This window comes from Pleurodeles waltl, chromosome 8, assembly GCF_031143425.1.
Source record: "Pleurodeles waltl isolate 20211129_DDA chromosome 8, aPleWal1.hap1.20221129, whole genome shotgun sequence".
NCBI classification, from domain to species: domain Eukaryota; kingdom Metazoa; phylum Chordata; class Amphibia; order Caudata; family Salamandridae; genus Pleurodeles; species Pleurodeles waltl.
This window is the reverse complement of record NC_090447.1, coordinates 1,447,997,872-1,448,024,491: the sequence shown is the minus strand read 5'-3', so window position 1 is coordinate 1,448,024,491 and position 26,620 is coordinate 1,447,997,872. Positions and strand designations below refer to the sequence as shown.

The 26,620-nt window shown below is 45.8% G+C and overlaps 1 protein-coding gene across 1 annotated transcript in view; it reads right to left on the bottom strand.

The window, feature by feature from the left end:
- LOC138248750 (trefoil factor 2-like) overlaps positions 1-26,620 on the bottom strand; it is a 100,873-nt gene that overhangs the window by 25,559 nt on the left and 48,694 nt on the right. Inside the window, exon 4 of the mRNA XM_069202610.1 lies at positions 23,780-23,901. Coding sequence (XP_069058711.1) covers positions 23,813-23,901 — 89 coding nt within the window. The 3' untranslated portion in view covers positions 23,780-23,812. The remainder of the gene's footprint in view (positions 1-23,779; positions 23,902-26,620) is intronic.

Here is a 26,620-nt window from a genome sequence, read left to right as displayed (position 1 = left end):
CCACGAATCACCACGGCGGGCATTCAACGGCAGTAAACCATTGGAGGTACACATACAAAACAACACAACATTGGCCAATACCAAAAACACACACCTGACACTGATACACACACCACACCCACCCACCAACAGTACTATAAAACACCCACCCACATTACCCACAACCCTTTACGAACACGAACAATAGCCAAGAGATAGCCACGAAAATCACAGCAACAACTACATATAACACTAACACCCAACCATCTGTCACGCACCCCATACCCCACCACATTACTCAACACCCACTGCACAACACACACCACACAACACCCATGTTCCCACAAAGGCACTCCCGTTTCACAGATGAGGAGTTTCGGGTCATGGTGGAGGAAATAGTAAGGGTAGAGCCACAGCTTGTTGGAGCACAGGTCAGCAAATATCCATTGCAAGGAAGATGGAGCTATGGCGGAGAATTGTGGACAGGGTGAACCCCATGGGACACCATCCAAGAACAATGGACAACATCAGGAAGAGGTGGAACAACCTACAGGGGAAGGTACATTCCATGGCAACAACGCACCGGCTCGCCATCCAGATGTCAGGGAGTCCGGCTCCTCAGGGTTTGCGCCTGTTCCCAATATGTCCACCTCTTGGCAGCTCCAAGCTCTACTAGCTATTATAGCACAGAGTTAAAGAATGGCCAAGTGGGGGATGGGGTTTTAGGTTGGGAACAGCAGGGAAGGAGACCTGTGGAAGCAAATGTTAGGAACACAATAGCAAGATTATTCACATTGACTTTCATAAACTTTGTTCCTAATATTTATATACTGATAACATGAATGATCAAGAGCTTTCCTATATCATGACCTTATTAGCTCCGGGTACCTGGAAAATAAAGAAGGATTATGCAAACTTTCATATGAGCTTTTTTAGAATAAAATCTTATGCTCTGAACCTTGAACTGCCTCAAGTTATTTCTTGGAAAAGCAACTACATTATAACAGTAATCAATGAATACATTAGTTTTCATGAATAAACTACGATAGACTAATGAATGATACTGCAAGGTCAGACTCTGTCTTGACTTTCAAGATTCAATTGCTTAGAAATTATTATACACTTTAATATCAAACTGTGCATCAAGATTTCAATGCCTAGAAATGATTGTGCAGTCTGTCGATTTGAAACAGGAGGGTTAAATGCCAAGAATGAATCGTGCACACTGCTGCTGATTCAACCATCAAGGTTTGAATGCCAAGATACGATTGCGCACTCTGCCGATCTAAGCTGCAAGGGTTAATTGCCAAGAATGAATCGCGCACACTGCTGTCGATTCAACCATCAAGGTTTAAATGCCAAGGTACGATCGCGCACTCTGCCGATCTGAGCTGCAAGGGTTAATTGCCAAGAATGAATCGCGCACACTGCTGCCTATTCAACCATCAAGGTTTAAATGCCAAGATACGATCGCGCACTCTGCCGATCTGAGCTGCAAGGGTTCATTGCCAAGAAAAACATTGCACACGCGATTTAACCAAAAGGCCCAAAACTCGAGTATTTCTGAAAACGGAGTCGGGCCTAACCCAACCTCCGCCTTACCGACCTGCTTAAAGATCACCAAGGAAATGAGGACAAGGCCTGGAAATCCTAGGTAGGCCTCCGGAAAAGGAGCTCAGGAAAATGCTGCTGCTCTGCACCGGGACCTCTGAATAGTGAGCACGTAGAGCTGGGCTAGGTCCCTCAAATAGACCCAGGCCCCACCCACATGCCACACCCAGCCACACTGCAGGAAAGAATTCTAGAAAGGCTCAGAATAGGGACCACAACCTAACCACCCCTGTATCCTGCAGCAAAGTCTTGCAAACAACATTAATGACATTTCAAGATGAATCTCTGTAATGTAAAAGGTTAACATACTGCATTTACACATAATGCATGAATTATTACATTGCATAAGGATTGGCTTTTTGCATTACGTCGCCCGTTGAGCGTGCACTTTTCTAATGTTGACACCAGAGGACTGGAGATGGACCGCACCTCCTCCCTCACAGCTGACAGCATGGGTTGAGCAAGTCTTGGCAATACTGCATCCTGAGGGACTCGTAGGAGTTGCTGGAGTACTGGACACTGGTGAGTCAATATTTACTACCTATTACCCCCCATACTAGCATGCCATCACACCCCCTCACCCTGACTCCCATCACTCCACTCCATCCCACACAGTGCACCTACACATTTGACTAACCCCAATGCCAAGCCCTGCATGCCATACCAATGCATATACAGCCCTCCCAGCCCTGCATGTACATCCACCACCAATGCATGCACAGCATGGAGAACTAACAATCCCACAATACCTCACCATACACAACCAAAGGTGGCAGGGCAACAGCTATAGGGGAAGCTGTTGATGTAGAATATATCACAGACATGAAGCACAATACATTACTTACATCCCCACAGGTGCCCCAGCCAATCCCAGTGGTGAGGAGGTGCCATGACTATCCAGTCCCCCAACAGAAGATGCCCCCAGTGATGACAGTAACTCTGGACTTCTGAATCTGGATGAACTACCTGGCCCATCAGGGACCACTGGTCAGTCGGCCACCCCAGCCCATCCCCACTCTACCACAGAGCCTCCCCGTTCAGTATCCAACACCACAGCACCCACCCAACATCCCCACACCTGTGTCCCCAGGACACGTCAATCAGCAGTATGCCCACCTGTACAGGGACCACTGTCCACACCTCACAGCCAAGACAATCAGGGTTCTGGGGTCAGTGGCAGTGGGCACACCGTTCAGGGAACAGAGGCACAGGTGGACAGGGACAATCAGACGACAGCTGTGCACCAGGGGGAGGACAGGCCCAGGGAACCAACTGTCCAGGAGGCACTCACTAATGTACTGGGGGCTTACCAACAATCCCAGGACAAGATGGGCCAGATTCTAAACAACATGCAGGACAACCAGCGGCTGCAGGAGGTACACCATCAGGAGATCAGGAAAGATTTGCAAGCCCTCAACATCACCATGGTCTCCATAGCAGGGGTGCTGACTGATATGGCCAACATCATGAGGGAATATACAACACACCAGCAGGCACCTTCCACTAACCAGTCAACTGAACACCCCACCACATCTGCTGCAGCTAGTGGACAGGAGGCCCTGCCAGAGGACACACAGGCCACCAGCACCCTTCCCCCTCCAGAAGGTGAACCACCCTGCAAATGTTCCCTGCGACCCAGACAGATGCCAGAGACACTTGCCAAGACCAAGACCACTACCAGGAAATTAGCCCCTTCTGAATGTCACCCTTGTGTCCCACTGTCTCACCTTGTCCATTTTGAACTGCCATTGCTCCCCTTCCTATGGCACCCTGGACACTGGACCTGTGCTACAAACAGACTGGACCAATACCCTGGACTTACCTCTACCATCACCCCATTCCATTGCACTATTCCTTCAATAAATTTCACTACAATAAACACCCTTGAACACAACTTGACTGATAGTGCTTTATGTGATGAAAATGTGCAATTTTGAAACAGTTACATCTTGTGCAATTGACCTGAACTTTGTGATAGCATACAAATAATGACCTGTAGCTGTCTGTAGTCATCACATCAGTATACAGTTTTAATAACACCAACATCTGCAAATTGAGAGGGCATAGGTGACAGTCAGTTGAGATGCAAAGGAAGTGACTGCCATCCTGCTAGAGCCACACTGAAAACATAAATACTTAGAGGAATGGTCAGTTTCACTGTCTTACCTGTATGTCATTGGAAGTACTACCATATTACTGATGTTCTGTTGTCCACATCCTCTGCCTCCTAATCTTCACTGTCCTCAGTGTCCACTGCTGCCACAGGGGCATTTCCAATCTCCTCCTCCTGCAGATAAAGCACATGTCGTCTGAGGGTCAGGTTGTGCAACATGCAGCATACTACAACTATCTGGCAGACCTTATCAGGGGAGTAGCACAGGAATCCACCTGTCAGATGGAGGCATCTGAACCTGGCCTTCAGGAGGCCGAATGTACATTCTATTATCTGCTGTGTTCGCCCATGTACATCATCATACCGATTCTCAGCCCTTCTCCTGGCATTCCTCACAGGGGTCAGGAGCCACGAAAGGTTTGGGTAGCCAGAGTCACCTGCAGGAACTGAGGGACAAACATTAGCCTTACACAATGGTATGGGGATTATTCCTGAAGGCATACACTGACATGTACTGGGTCTGGACTCAGGCTCACCTATTAGCCACACCCTATGCCTCTGTAATTATGCCATCACATTTGTGATGCTGCTATTCCTCGGGACGAAGGCATCATGCACCAACCCAGGATACTTGGCAGTGATGTGGGAGATGTACTGGTCCGCCAGGCACACCTTCGCACATTCAGTGAGTAGAAACTCTTCCGATTCCTGAATACCTGTTCATTCTGGCAGGGAGAACAAATGCAATATGTGTTCCATCAATCACCCCAATAATATTAGGAATATGTCCCATTGCATAGAATCCAGCCTTCACAGTGGCCAAACCTTCCACTTGGGGGAAAGCTATGTAGCTGCACATGTGTTTGAGCAAGCCTGAAAAAACCCTTGCCAGCCTTATTGAGAACATTGGCTGTGACATTCCTGCTGCCAAGCCCACTGTCACTTGGAAAGAACCAGTTGTCAGGAAATGAAGCACTGATAGAACTTGCACAAGAGGGGGGATCCCAGTGGGATGATGGATAGCTGATATCAGATCAGGCTCCAATTGAGTACACAGCTCTGTAATTGTGGCCTTGTCCAGTCTATAGTCAGTATTATGTGCCTGTCTCCAGTGTAGCTAAGTCCACAAGGGGTCTTGCCTACTCCTCCTATTCCTCCGCAGTGGTAGGTATCTACGGGACACAAGAGTGAGAAGGGTGTCACAAACTGAACAATGGAACCACCACCTTGGTGTAACTGAGCATGTATGTAATCGGACAATGTGAATGGCAATGTATGTACAATTTACAGCAATTACACAGTTTCCAATTTCTGATTGTTGTCCACCACCATTAAATGGCGACACCTGTCCTGTAAGTATGGACAGGTGGAAGTGATGTAACTCCGCCGACGTTGAGTGTCATGGTGGAAGGCGGTCTTGCACTGCCGTGCTATTCCTCGTTAGCTAAAATGGGGCTCTACGGAGGACAGTGTCCAATGGGGATCACTGGCCGTGGTGACAGTGAACATTGCCGCGGACGTGACCGCCATTTTCTGTCTATAACCTCACTTGATTCCTGACTTTCCACAGGACAACACCTACACTGCATGTGCTGCTGTGACCTGTGTCTGGATCCTGTCATGGCCCGTGTGACAGGGGAAAGGGCCCCTGCCCTCACTTCAGAGGAGTTAGAGCGCCTGGTGTATGGGCTCCTACCCCTGTATGGGCCTCCAGACCAACAGGTGAGTACACCATGGGGACGATGCATGCAACAAGGTTGCATGGAGATGTGTGTGCTGGCAGTGTGTCATTTGGTTGGGGGTATGTCTGGTGGTAGTGTGCATGCAGGGCTCCAGGTGATGTGTGTGCCAATGGAGATGGAAAAGTAATTTGTGGGCCATATGTGTGACAGGCTGGATTGTATGGTTAATGGTGTCCTCCTGTCTCTGCTACCTCTGCAGGTCAGCACCCATCCGAGGAAGGGGTTGTGGTGTGCCATCACCAAGGAGGTGCGGACCCTTGGGTCTAGAGCAGACGGAGCACCCACTGCAGGAAAATGTGCGAGGACCTGAGACGCTGGGTCCAGAAGGCCATGGATGCCCAGCTGGAGATGGCCTTCCAACGAGGGTGGGGTGCCCGTCGGAACCTGACCCCCCTTATGTCCCTCATACTCGCGGTGGCCTACCCAGAGCTGGATGGGCGCTTGCGGGCAGCACAGCAGCCACAAGGGGATGCGTACAGTGAGCGTGACAACCATTTTTGTTGCCTGGCATGGGATCCTGGTGGTGGGTTTCTGTTAGGGGGTGCCCCTTAATGCCAGCTCAGACATTGCTACGTGGTCCAGCTCAAGGTAAATGGGTGTATAGCAAATTCTTGTAACTTAGCTAGGTGGCATACCATGTCAGACATGGCTTAGTGGGTCCCAGGAGAACTGCAGTTGGCGGTGGTTGGCTCTCATCTTGCTGTGGTACCTAGTCAATGGAATGCCACTGTGATCCATAGTGCTCAATCGTGATCCCTGTGTGTGATGGTAATGTGTATGCCATCTGTGGTGTTGGTGCTGTAATTGACCCAGTGTTCCCTTTCTCTACCCCCCTATTTTTTTCTGTCATCCTGTCCATGTGTGCATTAGCATCATACGGCAGAGGAGCAGGGGCACCAGCGACTGAGGGAGCTGCATCCCACAAGACCCAGGAGGCAGAGTCCACTGACACCAAGGGGACCAGTGGGACGGAGGGCGAGGGGAGCATGCCAGCGGAGACAGGAGGTGACAACACTGACTCTGATTCCTCCTCCGATGGAAGATCCCTGGTGGTGGCAGAAACCTCTGTAACCACCTCAGCTACAGGTACAGCCGCCACCCCCCTACAAGCACCTCCCTCCCAGTAGCTCCCAACCAAGTTGTCCGTGCCTGCTCACCCAGGAGCCCCAGGCACCTCAGACCCTGCCCAGGTGAGCCCTGCTGCCCTCAGTGAAGATGCTATTGATTTCCTGAGATCCATCTCTGTAGGGCAGTCAACCATAGTGAATGCCATCCGGGATCTGGCATCCCAGATGCAGCAATGTAATGCCTACCTGGAGGGCATCCACGGTGGGTTGAAAGCCCTACAAAGATTGTTTCAGGCTTTGGCCTCCTCTCTGATGGCAGCCAGTGTCCCTGTTCCTCCTGTCCCAACTCCAATTACCACTTACTAGTCCTAGTCTCCTCAACCTGAACCCATCCCAGGCACACATACAGACAAGCATGCACGCAAAACATCACACATGTGTAGCACAGTCAAACACAGGCAACACACTTCAGGCTACGAGCACTCACACAAACAACAGACAGTTGCACACACAACAACAGACAGTTGCACACACAACAACATCCACTGCCTCCACTGTCTCCCCCTCATCCTCCTCATCCTCCCTCACAGTCATATCCACATTCACACCTGCATGCACTGCATCAACAGCCACCATCACCACATAAAGCAGCACACACACATCACTTGCAGACACCTCCACAACATCCATCCACGTGACCTCTTTGTCCTCTCGCAGCCTGTCTGCCCCCATAAGAGTTACAAACACACACACTCAGACTCCCAACAGCAATCCACGTCACACACTGCCCATGCACCTGCACCCAAGTCCAGCAGACGTACACCTCTGACAACCACTCCCTCACCCTCCACTCCCATCCCTTCCCCCACATCCCACCCCAATGTTCCTAAGAAGCTTTTCCTTGCACATCTTGACCTCTTCCCTACCCTTCCACTCCCCGTCCTGCCCATAAGAGCAGGGTCCCAATGGCCCAGCACAGCACCTCAGCCAAACAGTCTGCCACTGCTCCTATCAAATCATCAGCTGCTGGCACAAAGGAGCCCCAGAGTGTGACGGCTGCCACTCCTACTGTGAGCACACCTTCGCCTCAGAAAAGGAGGACTAGGATGGTGAAAACCAAGGGACAGGAGACGGGGACAGTGGAAGCACCTCCTAATCCTGGGGGCAAGGACACAAGTGACATGTCAAAGGCCAAGGGGACCCATCACAAGAGGGGACACATGGATCCCCTTCCACCACCAAAGTTTGTCAAGGATCCTACCCCACCACCAAAGAAAGGGAAGATTTACACTCCACCATCATAGAAAGGGAAGGTTCCCACTCCACCACCAAAGAAAAGGAAGGTTCCCACTCCACCACCAAAAAGAGGCAAGAGGCCCCCTCCACCAGCAGATGGCAAGAAGCCTCCACCTCCAGCAGAGGCGCAGTAGCCCTCACCTCCAGAAGATTCACAACAGCCCTCACCTCTCCTCACCTCCAGCAGATGCACAGCAGCCCTCACCCCTAGCAGATGCACAGCAGCCCTCACCTCCAGCAGATGCACAGCAAGCAGAGGCACAGCAGCCCTCACCTCCAGCAGATGCACAGCAGCCCTCACGTCCAGCAGAGGCACAGCAGCCCCCACCTCCAGCAGAGGGCACGTAGGCCACCCTCCAGGGACTGTTGTGCAAGGAGCCCCCTCCTGAACTAGTGGGCATGTTCCCCACTTCAGCTGAGGTGCCCCCCACCCCTCTTCCCCTGGGGTGCCTGCCCTTTTTTAACATGATGCCCCTGCACAATGGATTCCGGATTGTGTCAGGAATCAAGTTGGGCCTTGGACAGTGCCCTGTGGCCATTTTGTACTTTGGACTGGCCATTGGCCCATTCTGAACATTGATGCCTGCATTTGCTTTCAAATAGACAATATGGTGGCTGTTGGCATCAAATTACAGTGTTTGTTAATTCTCAATGTGGTCTTTGTTTTAATTTAACATGGGTCCTGTGATATTGGGTTTACTCTGTAGCTGGTTCTGTGTATGGTGTGTGTGTGAATGGTGTGTGTTGTAAGTGTGTTTGTCACTCTCCTTTTCCTCCCTTCCTCCCTTGTGTGCTAGATGGCTGTACTCACTGTCGTCGTCTTTGTCAGTGTTGGTGTTCCAGGAGGCCCATGGTGTAGAAAACCATTGGGTAGACTTGAAGTTCCGGTTCCATGGAGGCGGCGGTCTCCTCTGTGTCCCTGAAGGTGAGTCTTTCATCTTCTGTGCAGTGTTTCTGCCAGGCTTTTGATGGTGTTGATACCGCCCCGGAAATCCTGTCGGTTTGCTATGTCATAATAAGGTGGGCAGTACCTTGGCTTCCGCCTGGCTGTTGATGGATACTGCCGTGGTCAGTGGTGTTAACGCCCTGGCGGTTGGTGTGGTACATTTGCTGTCTATGAGGGGTATCACCGCCATAGACATAATTTGGTGGCATTTACCACCAGCCTGTTGGCGGTATTTCCACCACTTTAACACTCACCGCCAATGTCTTAATGACCACCTTTGTCTCCAAAATTAAGCCTTGTCGCTTGTTGCCAAGCTACCAATGGTTGAGCTGGAGTTAATTTATTGAGACCTAGCTGGACCTCAGTGGGGATTAGTGGCCAATTGCTAGGTGTAGGTACTTACCTGCCCTAACCAATAATCCATTTTCCAACATATGTATACATATGAATATGTTGCTTTCTGCTCCTGCCCTCCTCCTCCTTGACATCCATTGTCCAAATCCATGCCCCTGCTCCTTCATTACAGCCATATGTGGCGTTAATTCTGCCACTGCCCTTCCCGCCTGCCGTGAACAGTTAGCTTGCTGCCTCATCTACATCCTCTCTACCCCCTGTTGCCCGAGTTAAAGCACCAGCCCCCTCCCTCCTGTCCTGCATGGTCTGATATGCTGCAACTGCCCTCCATTTCGCTTGATGTCACTGCCCACTTCTCCTGCCCTCTATTGCCCAATTCTATGCTGTATGAGGCTGGCCTGGCTTGTAGTGGGTACCAATGGTACATACACCTTGTGCCAGGTCAGTTATCCCTTATTAGTAGAGTAGTAGTGTTCTAGCAGCTAAGGCTGGTAGAGGTAGCTATAGCAGAGCAGCCAAGGCTGAACTAGGAGACATGCAAAGCTCATGCAATACCACTTATATCATATAGGTAATATATCATGGGAAAGACGATACTCATAGTTACTAATAATAAAGGTACTTTATTTTAGTGATAATGTGCCAAAAATATCTCAGCGGATATACTCCCTTAGGAGGTTAAATAAAATACACAAAATATACACAACAAACTATATTAGGTAAGTAAAGCAGTCAGAAAGTAGTGCAGACATTGTAGAATACAATAGGATGCAATAGGCCTAGGGGCAACACAAAGCATATATTAAGAAAGTGGAATGCGAACCACAAATGGACCCCTAGGCTAGTCTAGTGTGTAGAGGGTCACTGGGAGTGTAAAAAAACACTAAGGGTGTCAAAGATACCCCACCCCAAGACCCTGGAAAGTAGGAGTAAAGTACTACTATTTCCCCAGAAACACACTAAAGTTGTGATAAAGGATTTTGCAAAGACCACAACAGACTACAAAGCACTGAAGACAGATTCCTGGACCTCAGGACCTACAAAGGAAAGGGACCAAGTCCAACAGTCGCGAAAGTGTCCATGGGGGGCAGGAGCCCACTAAACCTTGGATGAAGGTGCAAAATGGCTGCCTCTGGTTGGAAGAAGCTGAAGATTCTGGAACAACGAAAGGAGGTAGGAAGTTCTTCTTCATGCAGAAGATGTCACACGGCATGCTGGAGGATGCAGAGTTGTTTCCTTGGCAAAATACTGCAAAGAACCCTTGCGAGCTGCAAGAGTCGTGGATGGAGAAAAAGGGTGCTGCCTGGGCCCAGGAAGGACCAGGATGTCGTCTCTTGGGAAAGGAGACAGAGGGGGCCCTCAACAACGTAGAGAGCCCATGCACAAGAAGGTCGCACCCACAGAAGTCCTCGAACATAGGTTCAAGAATTCTGAACATGGTGGTCATCTCAACACTGCAAAAGGAGGTCCCATGACACCGGAGATCAACTCAGGGAGCTGAGCATCGCAGGACAGAGTGCTGGGGACCTAGGCTCAGCTGTACATGCAGGATTTCTTGGAAATGTGCACAGATGACCTTGTTGCTGCAGATCACGTGTACACAGGATTACTATCTGGAGAGAGGAGGCAAGGACTTACCTCCTCTAAATTTGGACAGTTGGACCACTGGACAGTCTGGGTCACTTGTGTCCACCACCTGTGTTCCAAGGGCCACGCTCGTCAGGATGAGAGGGGCTCCAGAGTACCGGTGAAGCTCACATTTAGTGCCTGCTGGAGCAGGGGGAAGATTCAGTCGACACACAGGAGATTTCTTCGTGGCTTCCAATGCAGGGTGAAGGCAGCCAGTCCCCAGAGCATACACCACCAGGAAACAGTCGAGAAAGCTGGCAGGATTAGGCGCTACAATGTCGCTGGTAGTCTTCTTGCTACTTTGTTGCAGTTTTGCAGGCATCCTGGAGCAGTCAGCGGTCGATCCTTGGCAGACGTCGAAGAGAGAGATGCAGAGGAACTCTGGTGAATTCTTGCAAGTCATTATCTGAAGAAAAGCCCACTGGATAGACCCTAAATAGCCCTCAGAGGAGGATTGGCCACCTAGTCAGGTATGCACCTATCAGGAGGGGTCTCACAGCTCTGAAAGCAAGAAGGCAGAGGTCTGAGACACAGTGGAGGAGCTTTGGGCACCACCCCTGGGGTGGTGATGGACAGGGAAGTGGTCAATCCCCTTTCCTTTATCCAGTTTCGCGCCAGAGCAGGGACTGGGGGTTCCCTAAACCAGTGGCTTATGCAAGGATGGCACCATCTGTGCCCTTCAAAGCATTTCCAGAGTCTGGGAGAGGCTACCCCTCCCCAGCCTTTAACACCTATTACCAAATGGAGTGGGTGTAACACCCTCTCTCAGAGGAAATTCTTTGTTCTGCCTTCCTGGGACTGGGCTGCCCGGACCCCAGGAGGGCAGAACCCTGTCTATGGGGTGGCAGCAGCTGTAGCTGCAGAGAAAAACCCAGAGAGCTGTTTTGGCAGTACTGGTGGCCCATAGTGGAACCCCCAGGATGCATGGAAGTGGCTCCCTAATACCATATTTGGAATGGGAGGACAATTCCATGATCTTAGACATGTTACATGGCCATATTCAGAGTTACCTTTGTGAAGCTAAATATAGGTATTGATCTATGTGTAGTGCACACATGTAATGGTGTCTCCGCACTCACAAAGTCTGGGGAAATGGCCCTGAACTATGTGGGGACACCTTTGCTATTGCAAGAGTGCCCTCACACTTAGTAACTTTGCAGCTAACCTTCAGCAAGTGAAGGTTAGACATATAGGTGACTTATAAGTTACTTATGTGCAATGAAAATGGATGTGAAATAACGTGTGCGTTATTTCACTCAGGCTGCAATGGCAGCCCTGTGTAAAGGTTTGTCTGAGCTTCCTATCGGTGGCAAAAGAAATGCTGCAGCCCATAGGGATCTCCTGGAACCCCAATACCCTGGGTACCTAGGTACCATATACTAGGGATTTATAAGGGTGTTCCAGTATGCCAATTGAAATTGGTAAAAGTGGTCACTAGCCTATAGTGACAAATTTAAAGGAAGAGAGACCATGAGCACTGAGGTTCTGGTTAGCAGAGCCTCAGTGACACAGTTAGGCACTACACAGGGACACACATTCTGGCCACAAACTATGAGCACTGGGGTCCTGGCTAGCAGGATCCCAGTGAGACAGGCAAAAACAAACTGACATACATGTAAAAATGGGGGGAACATGCCAGGCAAGATGGCACTTTCCTACATATGCCCCATCATTGCCCTCTTGCTTAGCCTCTGTACTTAGCTTAATGCCCCTACCCTCCAATGTCTATGTGGATGCCCCTGTTCCTGCCTTTTTGCCCATCATGTTCCATGGACCTGCCACTGCCCCTCCTATTTATTCTGAGTGCCATGTTGAACTGCCACTGCCCCGCCCACCTGTCCAGCATGGTCAGATGGCTGCCACCTGTCCCTGTCACCTCCACCCTGTCTGTCCGAGTTCCATGCCCCATCCCCTCCCTCCTGTCCTCCATGGTCCATTTTACTGCCACTCCCTTCTGCCCTTAATGCTCTGTTGTGCTGCCACTACTCCTCCTACCTGCCCTGCCTGGGCTGTTGTGAAGCCCCTTCCTGTTGGAAAGTGGATTATTGGTAAGGGCAGGCAAGTACCTACGCCTAGCAATAGGCCACTAATCCCTACTTAGGTCCAGTTAGGTCTCAATAAATTAAACCCAGCTACACCCTTGGTAGCTTGGCAATGAGCGACAAGGCTTAACTTAGGAGACAAGTGTGTAAAGCATTTACAAATCACAAAACAGTAAATAAGTAAAACACAAAACACAATAAAAATCCAACATCAATTTATAACAATAGATTATATTTGTATCTTTAAAATAACATCAAAATGACTGAAATCAGATAAGATGAACCGGAGATATGAATTTTTAAAGTATTAATGTTTTCCAGCACAAAGAAGCAAATAATGCTCAAAGGGTTCAAAAAGATACAGAGCTCAGGGCACCCACGAAGTAAAACTGTAACACTTACTTTCAGAAGTGTTTCTTGATTCAGGAAAGTGGTCAGCAGCACCGGCTTGGGGTCTGGGACAACAACTCCCGCAATGCACCTCTTCAACTAATGGAGTTGCTCCAAACGTCTCCAAACTTCTGGATCTTCTTCCAAAGTTCCTTTTTGGGTCTTTAAAGTGCCCACAACTTGATCTAAAGTTCCAGGAGCTCTGAGCTGCTCCTTGGGATTTGGGACTACAATTCCCAGAATGCACCTGGTCAGAATCCTCAAATGGCCACTGGACGCTGGTCAGCTGGGCTCTGCTTGCAGGACTTGATGCAGGGGACTCTGGGCAGCTCCTTTGTACCTGTAGAAAACAGGGAGTCCCTTCTTGAAGCAGTAGAAGACAGGCAAAGTCATTTTAGTGATGAAGCCCAAGTGTGCAGCTGATGCAGTCCTTCAGAGTGCAGTGTCCAGCTGCGGGTCAGTGGTCCAGCAGGGCAGTCCTTCTTTTTCTTTGTCTTGTTCCTTGTAGGGATCTGAGGTGTGGGTGTAGCTCTGCCATATCTATCCTTGCTCCTGGGTGGAAAGCAGGGGAGCCCTGGTTATCCAATCACAGACAGGTTCCTTCCCCCTTTGATTGACCACTTCCTGGGGAGTGTGGCAAAAATCAGTCCCAGGGAGCAACATTCTTCAAAAATCCAACATGGCTGAAAGTGATTTTTGGAGGTTAGCTCTGGCTGATTCCACCCACTGGTGCAGCTAAAGTTCTAAACACACCCCTCTCCTGCCCTCTCCTAATCTAATCAAGAGGGCACCTAATTGTCTGGGGTTGCAGGATCTGAAGGCGGTCCTGAGCGGCTCCAAATGTCCTTCCCTGCCTTTGAAGACCAGATTGGCTGTTCTTCTCCCCTCCTGTTTCCCCATCTGCTGAGGCAGATCTCCTCCCCCAGGCACATCCTTTGTGTTCAGCCCAGGCCATTTCACACCTCACCAAGGCATCCTGGCTAGGCTGCCAGAGACTGGCCAATCAGAGAGGGGCACTATAGAGCTGAAGTTGGCAACTTTCAGGTACAGTTTTTAAACTCTTTACCTGAACAAGTTATATTAAATCCAACAGTTGTAAGTTGTGGGATTTATTATAACAATTAATTTGATACCAAACGCAAGGTACCTGACATTTAAGGGGACTTTGTACATTAAAATAAAGTCTCCTTGTGTTAACCTATGGAGGCCATTCACTACAGTAAGGGAAAAACTAATCTGGCTTTTTGACCTCACCATGGCTTATAAAACAATTTTTATAAGGTTCCTGCTTATAGTTACATGGCACCCAAAACAAGGGCACATAGGGCACCCTTTATGGGTGACATATGTAAAAATAAGGTAGTTTAAGACTTTGGAAGCACTTTTAATTCCAAAGTCGAATTTGCATTTAACGTTAGTTTAAAAGCAGCTAACAAGGCAGACCTGCCTTTATAATGGCACTGTGTACCTCAGCAGTGCACCTATGGGGCCCTACCTATGCCTGGGTCCCTAAACCTACATGCCCTACCATATACTAGGGACTTATAGGTAGGTTGAGATAGCCAACTATAATTAGCCTAATTTGCAAGCTCATTTTATACAGAGCACAGGTTCTGGGACTGGTTAGCAGTACCCAGGGTACCATCAGAGTCAGGAAACCACCAGCAAAAAGTGAAGAATGGGGGCACAAAGTTAGGGGGCCTCTGCAACCAGCCCTGTTTTCCCACACTTCCCATGCCCTCTCTTGTCTGTGTCCAACCCCTACTCCTCCCTTATGTCCTCTATGGTCCTTTTTGGATGCCCCTGCCTGCCCCATCCCTCTTGCTCACCATGGCCGTTGCACTGCAACTAACCCTTCTGATTGCCATGCATGTCTTTTTAAGCTACCAAAGCCCCTCCCACCTGCCCTGTGTGGTCAGCTAGCTTCCCCTGACCCCCTTCCACCTTCCCTTGGTTGTCTATGTGTATCCCATTATAGTATCATTGTTACCCTTCATGGTGAGTTCTGCTTCCAGTGCCCATCCTGCTTGATCTCCATGGTCAGCTTGATGCTCCTGCCCCTCTTCCTTGTGCCCTCCATTTTCCATGTGCAGGCCCCTAACCTCTCCCTCCTGCCTTGTCTGGTCCGTTGACATGTCCCTGCCCTCTCCCTCCTGCCCTTCATGGTCCGTTATTCTGCAACTGTCCCTCCTGTCTCTCTGGTATGGTCAGCTTGCTGCCCTTGTCCCTTTCCCCATTACTCTCTGTTCTCCATTTATATGGCCCAGTCCCCTTATTATTGCTTTCCATTGTCCGTTGTGCTGCATTGCTGTCCCACTTGCCCTGTGTGGTCTTTTCTGCTGCTGCAACCCCTGACACTTGCCTTGTAAGGTCAGTTTGGTGCCCCTGCCCATCTCCCTCCTGCCCTCTGTTATTCGAGTCCAAGTCCCTACTTGATTCCTCCTGCCCTCCATGATCCAATGTACCATACTTGCCAACATTTTGAACTTGGTAAAAGGGAGAGTTTGAAATAAATCTGAGGAATTGATTTTCCCCACTGAGTTGCATTGAAAAAGAGGAGATTTTAGGCAAGAGGTAGATAAAATAAAGCCCCTTTTGGTTTAAAAACAATAGACGTTTCCTGCTAGAATCTGGTCTGTTCGCATGTATGCTTGTACTGCCACTGCCTTTTCCTTTAGCCCTCAGTGGTCTGTTATTTTGTCACAGCTTCTCTTGCTTCTCCTGCGTGGTTGGTTTATTGGCCCTGCCTCCCTTTCCCCTGCCCCCATGGTCCATTGTCCTGCCACTGCCCCTCCCCCCTGACCAGAGTGTTCAAATAGTCACCTCTGCACCCTTCTCCCTGCCCTCAATTATCCGAATCCCCTGACCTCTTGCTCCCTACAGTATTCTAATGAACAACTAGATTGCTAATATTCTATATTACAAAAGTGTGGCACGCCTGATGTAATCTTGATTCAATCAAAACTGTAATACCTAAAGCATGTCCTTTAGAAATTATCAAAATTAGAGGGTCTTATTCCCATAGAAATTATGGTTAGTGCTCTAAAAAACTAAAATGAGGACATATTTTCTGAGTTATCAAATAGTTACAAAGCACTTGTAAATTATTTCCTAGCTATTATTTTTTTTTTTATCCAGTTGATCACTTGATTATTTATTACACTTAGGGGAGAGGATATGGCATTACGCCAGAGCTGCAGACTTTGCAACTGGGGAATCATGTTTGAGTTTTGGCATCAGCTAGACATCCTGTGATTCTGGGTAAATCATTAAGGGCCTGATTTAGATATTGGCAAATGGGATAGGTAATAATGGGATTTAAATTTTAGCGGATAGGATATCTGTCACCGTTGTGATGAAGTAACTCATTCGCCAATATCTAAGTCAGGTCCTTAATCTCCACATGCCTAAAACCAAAATGAATGTGTCCTTGTGTAGTGTAGCAGGTGCTCATGTAATGCACTTCAGTACCTTTAGGTCAAGTCCACGCTAGATAAAACTGCAAAAAAACAAAAGACTAAGGGCCTGATTTAGATGTCGGTGGAGGAAATACTCCGTCAAAAATGTGACAGATATCTCATTGGCCCTATTACAATCCCCATAGGATAGAATGGGATCATAATACGGTGAGTGGGATATCCGTCACGTTTGTGATGGAGAAAACCTCTCTCCCGACATCTAAACCAGGCCCCAAATATTCTGTACTCTTCTATCATTGGGATATGCTTGGGCTACATTTGGGTGACATTTGTTCTACATTTGGACTCTTTGTCTTTGGTAGCCATCTTGGGAGACTTCTCTGTTATGAAGCTCCCTAATTTTCTCATTTACTGCAGTATTCTCAGTAGAAAATGCTTTCAGTTTTTCACATTGATTCTATCATGATGGCATTCAGATGTGCCACCCTTTTGGCATAAATTCAGAATGTTATCATTCTATTTGAACATTAGAACACTGTAGTAAAGCTGCTGATTCCCAAGTAGTTAACTGGCAGTCTGCTGCTGGTGTTGAATGTGCATGTTTCAGTCTGCATGTCAGAATTGTTCAATGAAATAGAAGAGGAAGATATTAGAGGACTCACTTAAAATGAGTCCTCATGTTTCTTTTTACATCACTACCCAAAATGTCTATGATAAAATGAACCCCATGATTGTGTTTCTTTCTAACTTTAATGTTTTAAGTTTTACCAGTTTGAGTCAATCAAGATGGCATCTGGTTTGTCACACTTTTGTCATAGGTAAGACTGTTCCATATCCCCTGTGGGAAAATCATGAGAAAACAAGTTTCACTCTCACGTGATTCATGAAAGCTCAGCCGGCTTTTTAAAAGAGTAAACTATCCTTAGAATCCACCACAATTCATTCAATTAGTATGGTACCATAAACAAATGAAATATATTGTAACTTAAATCTGTTATCACACTTTATAAGTTCTAATTTTTTTGACCCTCAAAACCTGCACTTCACTACCATGCATTTCAATAGGGTCCATGTCCCAGAGTCCTTTAACGGCTGCTACAGCATGTTACATAGTGTATATATTCCTTAAAGTGCATTTTACCCTATATTTAAGCTTTAGTTCTCGTTATTAGCTCTGTAGATCATTCAGAAGGTGCTATCATGTATATTGGTCCCACAATAGCTGCCAGCACTTCCTGGCTGAAGTGTTGGCAGCCAATCAGATCTCACCATGAGATCTGTGCTTAGGCTCCACACGGATATGAAAATGTATTTTTCCTTTCATTACTCGAAAACTACTGAACGGATTTACACCAAATAACAAACAAGCATTGGTAAATTCAGTAGGTTTTGCCTATGGGGTTAATAATAAGTTAAGAGATAGGGATGTGAGGGGCACAGGGGCAAGTTTTTTTTTTTTTGTCAAACCACATTTGAGCACAGTCCTGCGAAGGCAGATTGTTCCAGAAATCTGATGATTTAGAGAGAAATGCCTGCCCGTTCTGGAATGCGAGCAGCCCCCACCCTAAGGACTCTTTATCAAAAAGGTGGCAAGTGATCAAGGAAGGGAGCATGGAAGGGAGGAATGTCAGAACGAGTGGGGAGGAAGAAGGAAGGAGTGGGAACAGAGTGGCCTGCTTTCCCTGTTTTCTGAAGCAATGACAGCTAGCTAGTTGTGGCTCACATGACCAGGAGTTATGATGAAGCAAGTTCGCTGAGGTGGTCATCTGGTTCTGAGCTCGAGCATTTAAGTCAGCTTATCAGCTGAGGTTGATTAATGACGGCATCTCACTACAAATAGTCTTCAGAATGCTGGTGGGAGGTATATGTCCAGTGTATCCCTTCAAGAAAAAATAAAAAAAAATTGTAGCTGGATTTAACATTGTCAGACTTTTGCATTTACATTAGCATCCCAGATTATTTTCAAGTATGCTTCATTTTTAAAAGACTTCAACAATGAAGCAGGAATGAGAATCCTTGTTCATTGTAGTAAAATGGAAAGTATGACGTGTGTGAATGTGGTTCAGTTTTCTGCTACATTCGCTGTACAGACATATACACATGGTCAGTGACAGAGGTGGTCATTCTGACCCTGGCGGTCTTTGACCGCCAGGGCGGAGGACCGCGGGAGCACCGCCGACAGGCCGGCGGTGCTCCAATGGGGATTCCGACCGCGGCGGTAAAGCCGCGGTCGGACCGGCACCACTGGCGGGGTCCCGCCAGTGTACCGCGGCCCCATTGAATCCTCCGCGGCGGCGCAGCTTGCTGCACCGCCGCGGGGATTCCGACCCCCCCTACCGCCATCCAGATCCCGGCGGTCGGACCGCCGAGATCCGGATGGCGGTAGGGGGGGGTCGCGGGGCCCCTGGGGGCCCCTGCAGTGCCCATGCCACTGGCATGGGCATTGCAGGGGCCCCCGTAAGAGGGCCCCTACATGTATTTCACTGTCTGCTGCGCAGACAGTGAAATACGCGACGGGTGCAACTGCACCCGTCGCACAGCTTCCACTCCGCCGGCTCAATTCCGAGCCGGCTTCATCGTGGAAGCCTCTTTCCCGCTGGGCTGGCTGGCGGTCTGAAGGCGACCGCCCGCCAGCCCAGCGGGAAAGTCAGAATTACCGCCGCGGTCTTTCGACCGCGGAACGGTAACCTGACGGCGGGACTTTGGCGGGCGGCCTCCGCCGCCCGCCAAGGTCAGAATGAGGGCCAGAATCTCAAAATGCGGAGGAGGACAGAATTTTGGGGGACTTCTTAATTGGATCAAACACTTTAAGGCTGGGTCATTTCAAAACTTGTGCAGCCCAAGGTAACCGTCTCACTCCACTACAGGGTTTTGTATGTTATTGAAGCATTACACTTACAGTGATTGGGTTTCAGCTGCCTATATTATGAGCATGTTTTGTAAAGTGGAACTTGTTTAGTCTCAGGGCGACTACCCCTGCGTCCTGGACTACCCTGTGAGCGGTATTTTTGAGAAACAGTTTCACACCTTTTTCCTAATTGTTCCCGCGGTACCGTGGTACTGCAGCTAAACTTAAAAAATATAGAATTTGCCCTGGGGGGGGGGGGTTCCCTCTTAAACCTCTGCCCACAAGGCCAGGGATTCAGGGTTTTCCTACTCTGCTCCCCTATATGTGATTTGTGCTTCAGGACACTATGAATGAGCCCCTAAGTCCTAAAATGGCTGCCAAACACCTTTATTGATATGAGGAAGCCAATCAGATCTTATCTTTCGATCTGCTGGCCCTACATTACTCCAGTGTCTCTAAATATCTATAAACTTTGAACCTTAATTTCTCAAAAATTACTGAACAGATTTACCCCAAATAACAAAAAGCATGCTTTCTGAATACAGGTCTAGCTTTCTGGCAAATTTGGTGTAATTTATTTTCAGTCATCTTGGTTGTAACTATGTCTAAAGTTTCTATAAGAAATTGCATGGGGAAAATCTTTCGGCAAGGAGATGAGGTGGCTGAAACTTTTCTTTTGGAAAGTTTTGTGATGATTCGTAAAATAAGCAAATTGGATGGGGGGAATGTATGATGATTACAGAAACATATCTTGTATTGAGTGGATAATTTAATGAATTACCCACTGGGGATTTCTGAATATGTATCAATATTGATTCTATATAAGCAGGATGGTATGCTCTTGTTCAATTGGTTACAAATATGACAGGATGACCTATGCAGGAATTGATTTTGCATACTATGCCCCATATGGTTTTATGATCCACTATTATTGAATGAGTTACAGTATGTTCCATTCCAAGATGGTGGATCTGATGAGATTGACAATTGTATGTCGATCATTACATATGTTCTATGAAGCAAATTGATTGGGGGGATGAATGTTGATTACAGAAATATAATATTGTTTTGATTGGATAATGAGTAGCACTTTGAGTGGAGTTAGTGAATACATCCTGGGGATTTCTGAATATATATTAACACTGATACTATATAAGCGTGATGGTATGCTCTTTTTCAATTGCTCGTTTTCAACTGGTTACAATTATGACAAGATAAAATATGTAAGGATTGATTTTACATAATATGCTCCATATGGTTTTGTGATTGACTATCAGTGAATTAGTTGCATTATGTTCCATTCCAAGGGGGTGGATCCGATACACATCATATTAGTCCTTCCTTTATGTTGGACATGGGTGTGTGTGACTTCACGTTGATGGGTGTATATTTAAATATGGTAGAAACGTTATGGTGCTGCTAACATGAACAAGGCTTGTGCCGAAATGCTACGTTAGTGCCTCTGCAAAATAAATGCATTTTCTATCAGCTGCTGCTGGAGTACCGATCTCTATTGTAACCGACAAGAGGTTTTGTTTGATGTGACATGCGCAGGCAGGCACATTGTGTAAGCACCACCAATGATTTGGAGCATGCCGGTACCTCAATTAGTAAAGCAAACATGTGTGTGTGTATATATATATATATATATATATATATATATATATATATATATATATACATATATATATATATATGTATATACATATATATATATATATATATATATATATATATATATATATGTATATACATATATTCCAAAATGAAGGCCGGAATGTAGAAGCAAAATGCAGTGGTCCCAGCTGGGCTCCAGAACGCCCATATAATTATCAAACATTTCCTCTTGTCCTCAAGGAAAAGCCGGGACTCCTCCAGAGTGCTGCCAGTATAAAAAAAAATTATTAGTGGAGAAAAAGACTCCCCTCCAGCGCGTTTTGGCCGTAGCCTTGGTCACGGATGGAGTAGGTATACACACACATCTATAAATAACACTAAACATAAAAAATGGACTACCATCTACATCACAGTGTAAACACATTCACTTTGGCGGCCACCTCAGAATAGTGCAATCATTCCTAATACATATTCATCTTGAATCAAATAACACTCTTTATCCTCTAATTTCATATAATACAATGATTATGAGTACATAGATATATGTTTATCCTGTATCTTAATGCTCGCTTTCTATAATATATTTAAAATTAATAAAGAAAATATCATTGCTCTTAATACAACTAATCATATCACTAAATATAGTCTCGTCCAAGTGGACTTACCTAATAACACATGTAGTGTCCAAAAACCTAGTATACTCTTCAATCAAAATTCTAAATCATGTCAGATCTCTTATTCCCTTATTTGAAACCTCTCTATAATAACAATTTGTTTCTTCACAATTACCTGCACTACCGCCACTCTCCCTGAGAAATCAGATAAAATTACAGTGAAAGAAAGATAATATACACCCACTAAACCGTTTTACTAAACTAATGATATAAAATCCATAAGTATTGCAGTTGAAAACACGGAGGCTCATACAGTCCTACACATCTTCTATTCTATAACCTTATCATTTTATCACAAATGGATACTAATTTCCTCACTGGAGTACAACCCTATGGGATCAAGTGAGTCAAATTCTATTATATACTTTGATTCCTAAATTTGTAATTCTCATTCGCGATTGCCTCCACGACCATTTATTTTTACCTTGTCAATCACTACATATCTGAGTAGGTTTTCATTACCAAAGTGTTTATCATAAAAGTGTCTTGCCACTGGATAATTTCTATTATGATTTTTATGGCTCTTCTATGTTCCAATACCATCTTCTTGGCACCATGATGTGTGCTATCTACATAGATCTTCTGACAAGGGCATATCAGACAATACACACAATATGATGTACTGCAATTAAAGTGTCCTTTGATAACATATTCTGTCATAGTTCCTGTCACCATTATTCTGTTACAGTTTACACTGTTTTTGCATGCTTTGCATTGTATACAATAAAATCCTAAAGGCATCACATTCTTAGTTTCTTTCTTTGTTCCCTCATAACAAAATTGTGACATAGATCCTCTCTCAGAGATTTACTCTTCTTAAAAGTAATCTGAGGTGTATCTGTATGTATTTACATAACACCGAGTCTGTCTGTGGAATATGCCAACTTCTACTCAAAATCTTCCTTACATTATAAAATTGATTACTGAAAGTTGTTATAAATCTAACAGTTTCATTCTCTTCCTTTTTAGGCTGGACCTTAAATAGTAGATTCTCTCTGCAAATTTGATCCAGCTTTAGTTTCGCCCCAGTAATAACCTTCGCACTGTAGTCTCTCTCCTTAAATCTTTCACACATCCTTGAACAGTCTTGTTGATAATCCGGTGTACCACTACAAATCCGACATGCTTTTAACCGTTCTCCTTAGGGATTGCTTTGAACTAGGCTAGAAGGATGTGCACTACGAGCATCAGGAAAATGGGAAATAGAACCTTCATACCGGTGCAGCCCATTAGGGTTCAGGGGCTTCATTTTTCACTTCTTTGGAGGGAGCAATGTTAACACCAAAGGTATTGACTGAGAAGCTTTCTTTGGAAGTAAAGGTAGCATTGCTGGTTATTAAACCAAATTTGAAGTGTTAGTAATTGTATTTTGACTCGGAACGATTAATTGCATTCAGCGCTATGACAGCATAGGGACATTGACCTGTTCAAACATTGGCACACATCATGTTATATTTACATCAATGGGAGCCTTATTATGAAATTAAGCTGTTAATATTTGTGCTTATTGATGAAAACAACATATAATCCAGCATTAGTGATCTTTTAATAACTACAATGCCCCAATGCTGCTTGTTGGTTACAGAGTAGAAATGAAAGATCTGAAGTAACGAGAAAGGCTTAAATCACCTTGAGAAAAACTGTTGTCCAAATGCGTTGGTGATAATAGGCAAGTTGATCTTTTTCACAATGCTGTTGTCCAATAAATGAATATGGGAATCAAAGCTCCTGGGAGTGCAACGTCATCTCTTGGCAGTTTAGATATTTTGGAGAAAGTGGTTGTACCTTAAACACTTGCCCAGCTATAGGACACCCCGTGTTGCCAGACTGCTTTGTTTTTGTACATATATATATATATATATATATATATATATATATATATATACGCATATGCATATATATATATATATATATATATATATATATATATATATACATATGTGTATATATATATATATATATAGACACACACGTACCTCTTTGTGTAACATATTTGTACTTAAAATATCGTATGAAAATAATTCAAGGTTTATAACATAGCAATATCCTCACCTTCAGAAAATACACCACGGGAAAGCAGCATAGTTATCCCCTTCTTCTTGTTGTTCTCCTCCTTCTTGTTGTTCTCCTCTTTCTTGCTGTTGTCTTTGTTCTAGTTGTTGTTCTGTCCACCTCTGTGTGCAAAAGGACATAAATAATAAATTCCATATAATTATGTATTATTTGTGCTTTCAATAATGTACTTCAATTCCTCCTCATACCGGTAACCTTAGCCAAAGGTGTGCAAATAAATATTGTTGAACCATGAACTAGCTAAATATGGACTAATGAATGGACATTGTTTAGAGCACATACAGTAGTGTGGAGATGAATAAATAAATATATATACACATTTAGAGTTGAAAGAACTGATAATCTAGTTAATTAGAGAAGGGAGACTGCTGAATTTCTCAGTTATTTCCTGTTTTGCTTATGGCATTTAATATTCCTATACCAGGATCTTCACTTTACAAATTTGCCCCTACTTTGGTGCCAATGTTAAGCGGATGCAGTGCTAATTGTCCCTGTTTACTGGTATAAATGTAATTGAAAATGTACAAGATTTAATTTTTGTGAACTATTCCACACACAGGAATTGTCAACATTTTTGTTGTTGTCAACCATAGAATATATTGGGTGCATTATTCCAGTTAAGCTTTGCTTGCCACAGATGATATATTGTCACTTACTGCCATGAGCAAGTGGTAAATACTGGCAATCATTATGTCATTAATGGCAGACAGGACACTCCTTCTGGGTGTCATTACAAACATGTGAGCTGTGTTAGGGAGAACAGTCGCATAATTTCAGGAACAGAGGCTGATAACCTGGCTGAATATCCTGCACAAAACTGAGGTAAGCTCCTAACCAGACCAATGCTTCATCTATACCATTTTCTGACATAGCACTCTGTTTGTACTGCTCTCACATCAATTGGCCTTTCCTAGCAACTCAATTGGAATGGCTGAGAGAGGAGAGTAAGTATAGGCGTTTAAGGTTAGGGTCAAGTTTCCTCAACAGACTGGTCTGTGGCCTCCACAGAGGCATTCCAAAATATTTCATAGATATACTTAAACTTCCGAAAGAAACTGCAGAATAGTTTTCTAAGGGATTCATGAAGTTTATTGCTCATTAAGGTGACAAGGTTCAATGACTTACCAGTACATTCATAGTTGCCAAGTTTTCAGGTTGTCTATGTCTCTTGAACAGGTGTGTACATGTGCGGTTCACACTGTGTTATTCAAAGAGCCAAGCATTCACCTTGTTGCAAAACTCAAGAAGTAAGGAGGAGGATCTAACATGTTGAAGGAGGTTGTTCAATATTTTGGGTGTGATGTATGAGAAAGAGCAACCTCCTTCTTTACTTTTGCTGATGTGCAGGGTGTGTGTGAGTGAGAGTGAGGCAGAGCATAGGTGTCTGTCAGGCTGGTGGAAGTGCATGCTGCTGTTTAGGTATGCTGGTCCTGCATTGTGTGAGGCTTTGTATGTGTGCTTAATGAGTGTGAATTGGCTGTGTTTGTGATGTGGGTGCAGCGTGGGAGATTGAGTATGAGTCTTGCTAAGGCATTCAGGATGGTCTGGAGTCTGTGTAGAACTTGTTTGAAGATTCCATTATAGCCATCGTCCAGCCTGCTAGTAATGAGTGCTTGCGTGACAGTCTGTCTGGTGTTTAGTTGTAGCCATTTGAAGATTTTTTGAAGTATGTTTTGGGTGTGGAAGCAGAAGGTGCTCATTGTGTTAACTTGTGCTGTAATGCTGAACTTGTTCTACGATGATCCTCAGATTTCTTGCGTGGTCGATGTGTGTTGGCATTGGTCGTAACTCCAAAGGACGTTGTTTATTCTCAGTCCAGGATAGTCTGGATGTTGTTGGTGGCTGTGATGAGTGCTGTTTCGGTGATGTGGTTCTTTCTGAATCACTGATGTGGTGTTGTCTAGTAGGTGGTGAAGCTCAAAGTAATTTGTACGTTGCTTGTTGATGCCCTTCTCAATCACTTTGGCTGGCTAGGAGAGCAGGGGGATGGGTCAAATGTTGCTTGGTTGCTTTCAGCCGGCTGATGGCTTCTTGAGGAGGGCATCGATTTCTGCAAGTCTCCTGTCATCCGAGAAAGTGGTCGACATGATGGAGGTGTGGAGGACATTTCCAGGGTGTTGCTGATTGGCGCTGTTCCCATGTTGTAGATGTGGTTGGGGCATGGATCCATTGGGCCCCTGGAGTGGATGGACCGCATGATTGATACTGTGTCATCTCTGGGCAGGGTTGTCCATTTAGATTGGTTGCTAGTGGGTAATTGGCAATGAGTTTGTTGGGGGTTGAGTTAGTGTTCAAAGTTGCTGTACGTGCTTGCAATTTTGCTGTTTAAAAAGGTAGATAAGTTGTTGCAGAGTTGTTAGGGGGTGGTAATGTTGTTAACGGAGGCTGAGGGAGAAGTGAAGTCTTTGACAAGCGAGAAGATCTCCTTGCAGCTGTTGCAGCTTCCTTCGATACAATTGACTAGCACTCTTTTTCTGGTGTCCCTTTGTTGTTTCTCGTAGCATCTGTTGTCTTGGAAGTGGATGAGGTAGTGGTTGGTCCATGTAGTGATAATGTAGAGTTGTATTAGTGCTGTTGTTAGTGGGAAGATGAGACCCAGTGTGTATTCTGTGTGTGTGTTGGTCCTGAGATGAGCTGGGTGAGTCCAATGTTGACCATGCCTTCGAAGCGAGCTATGGAGCAGGGGCAAGTTCTGTCTTGTGTGACATTTCATTATATAATATGTGACATTGAGTTACATTTTCTCCCAGTTCTGTGCATATAATGTAACATAGTTGAGCGCTACCTGGGATGGAACTTCATTTCCCAGCATTCCCTTGC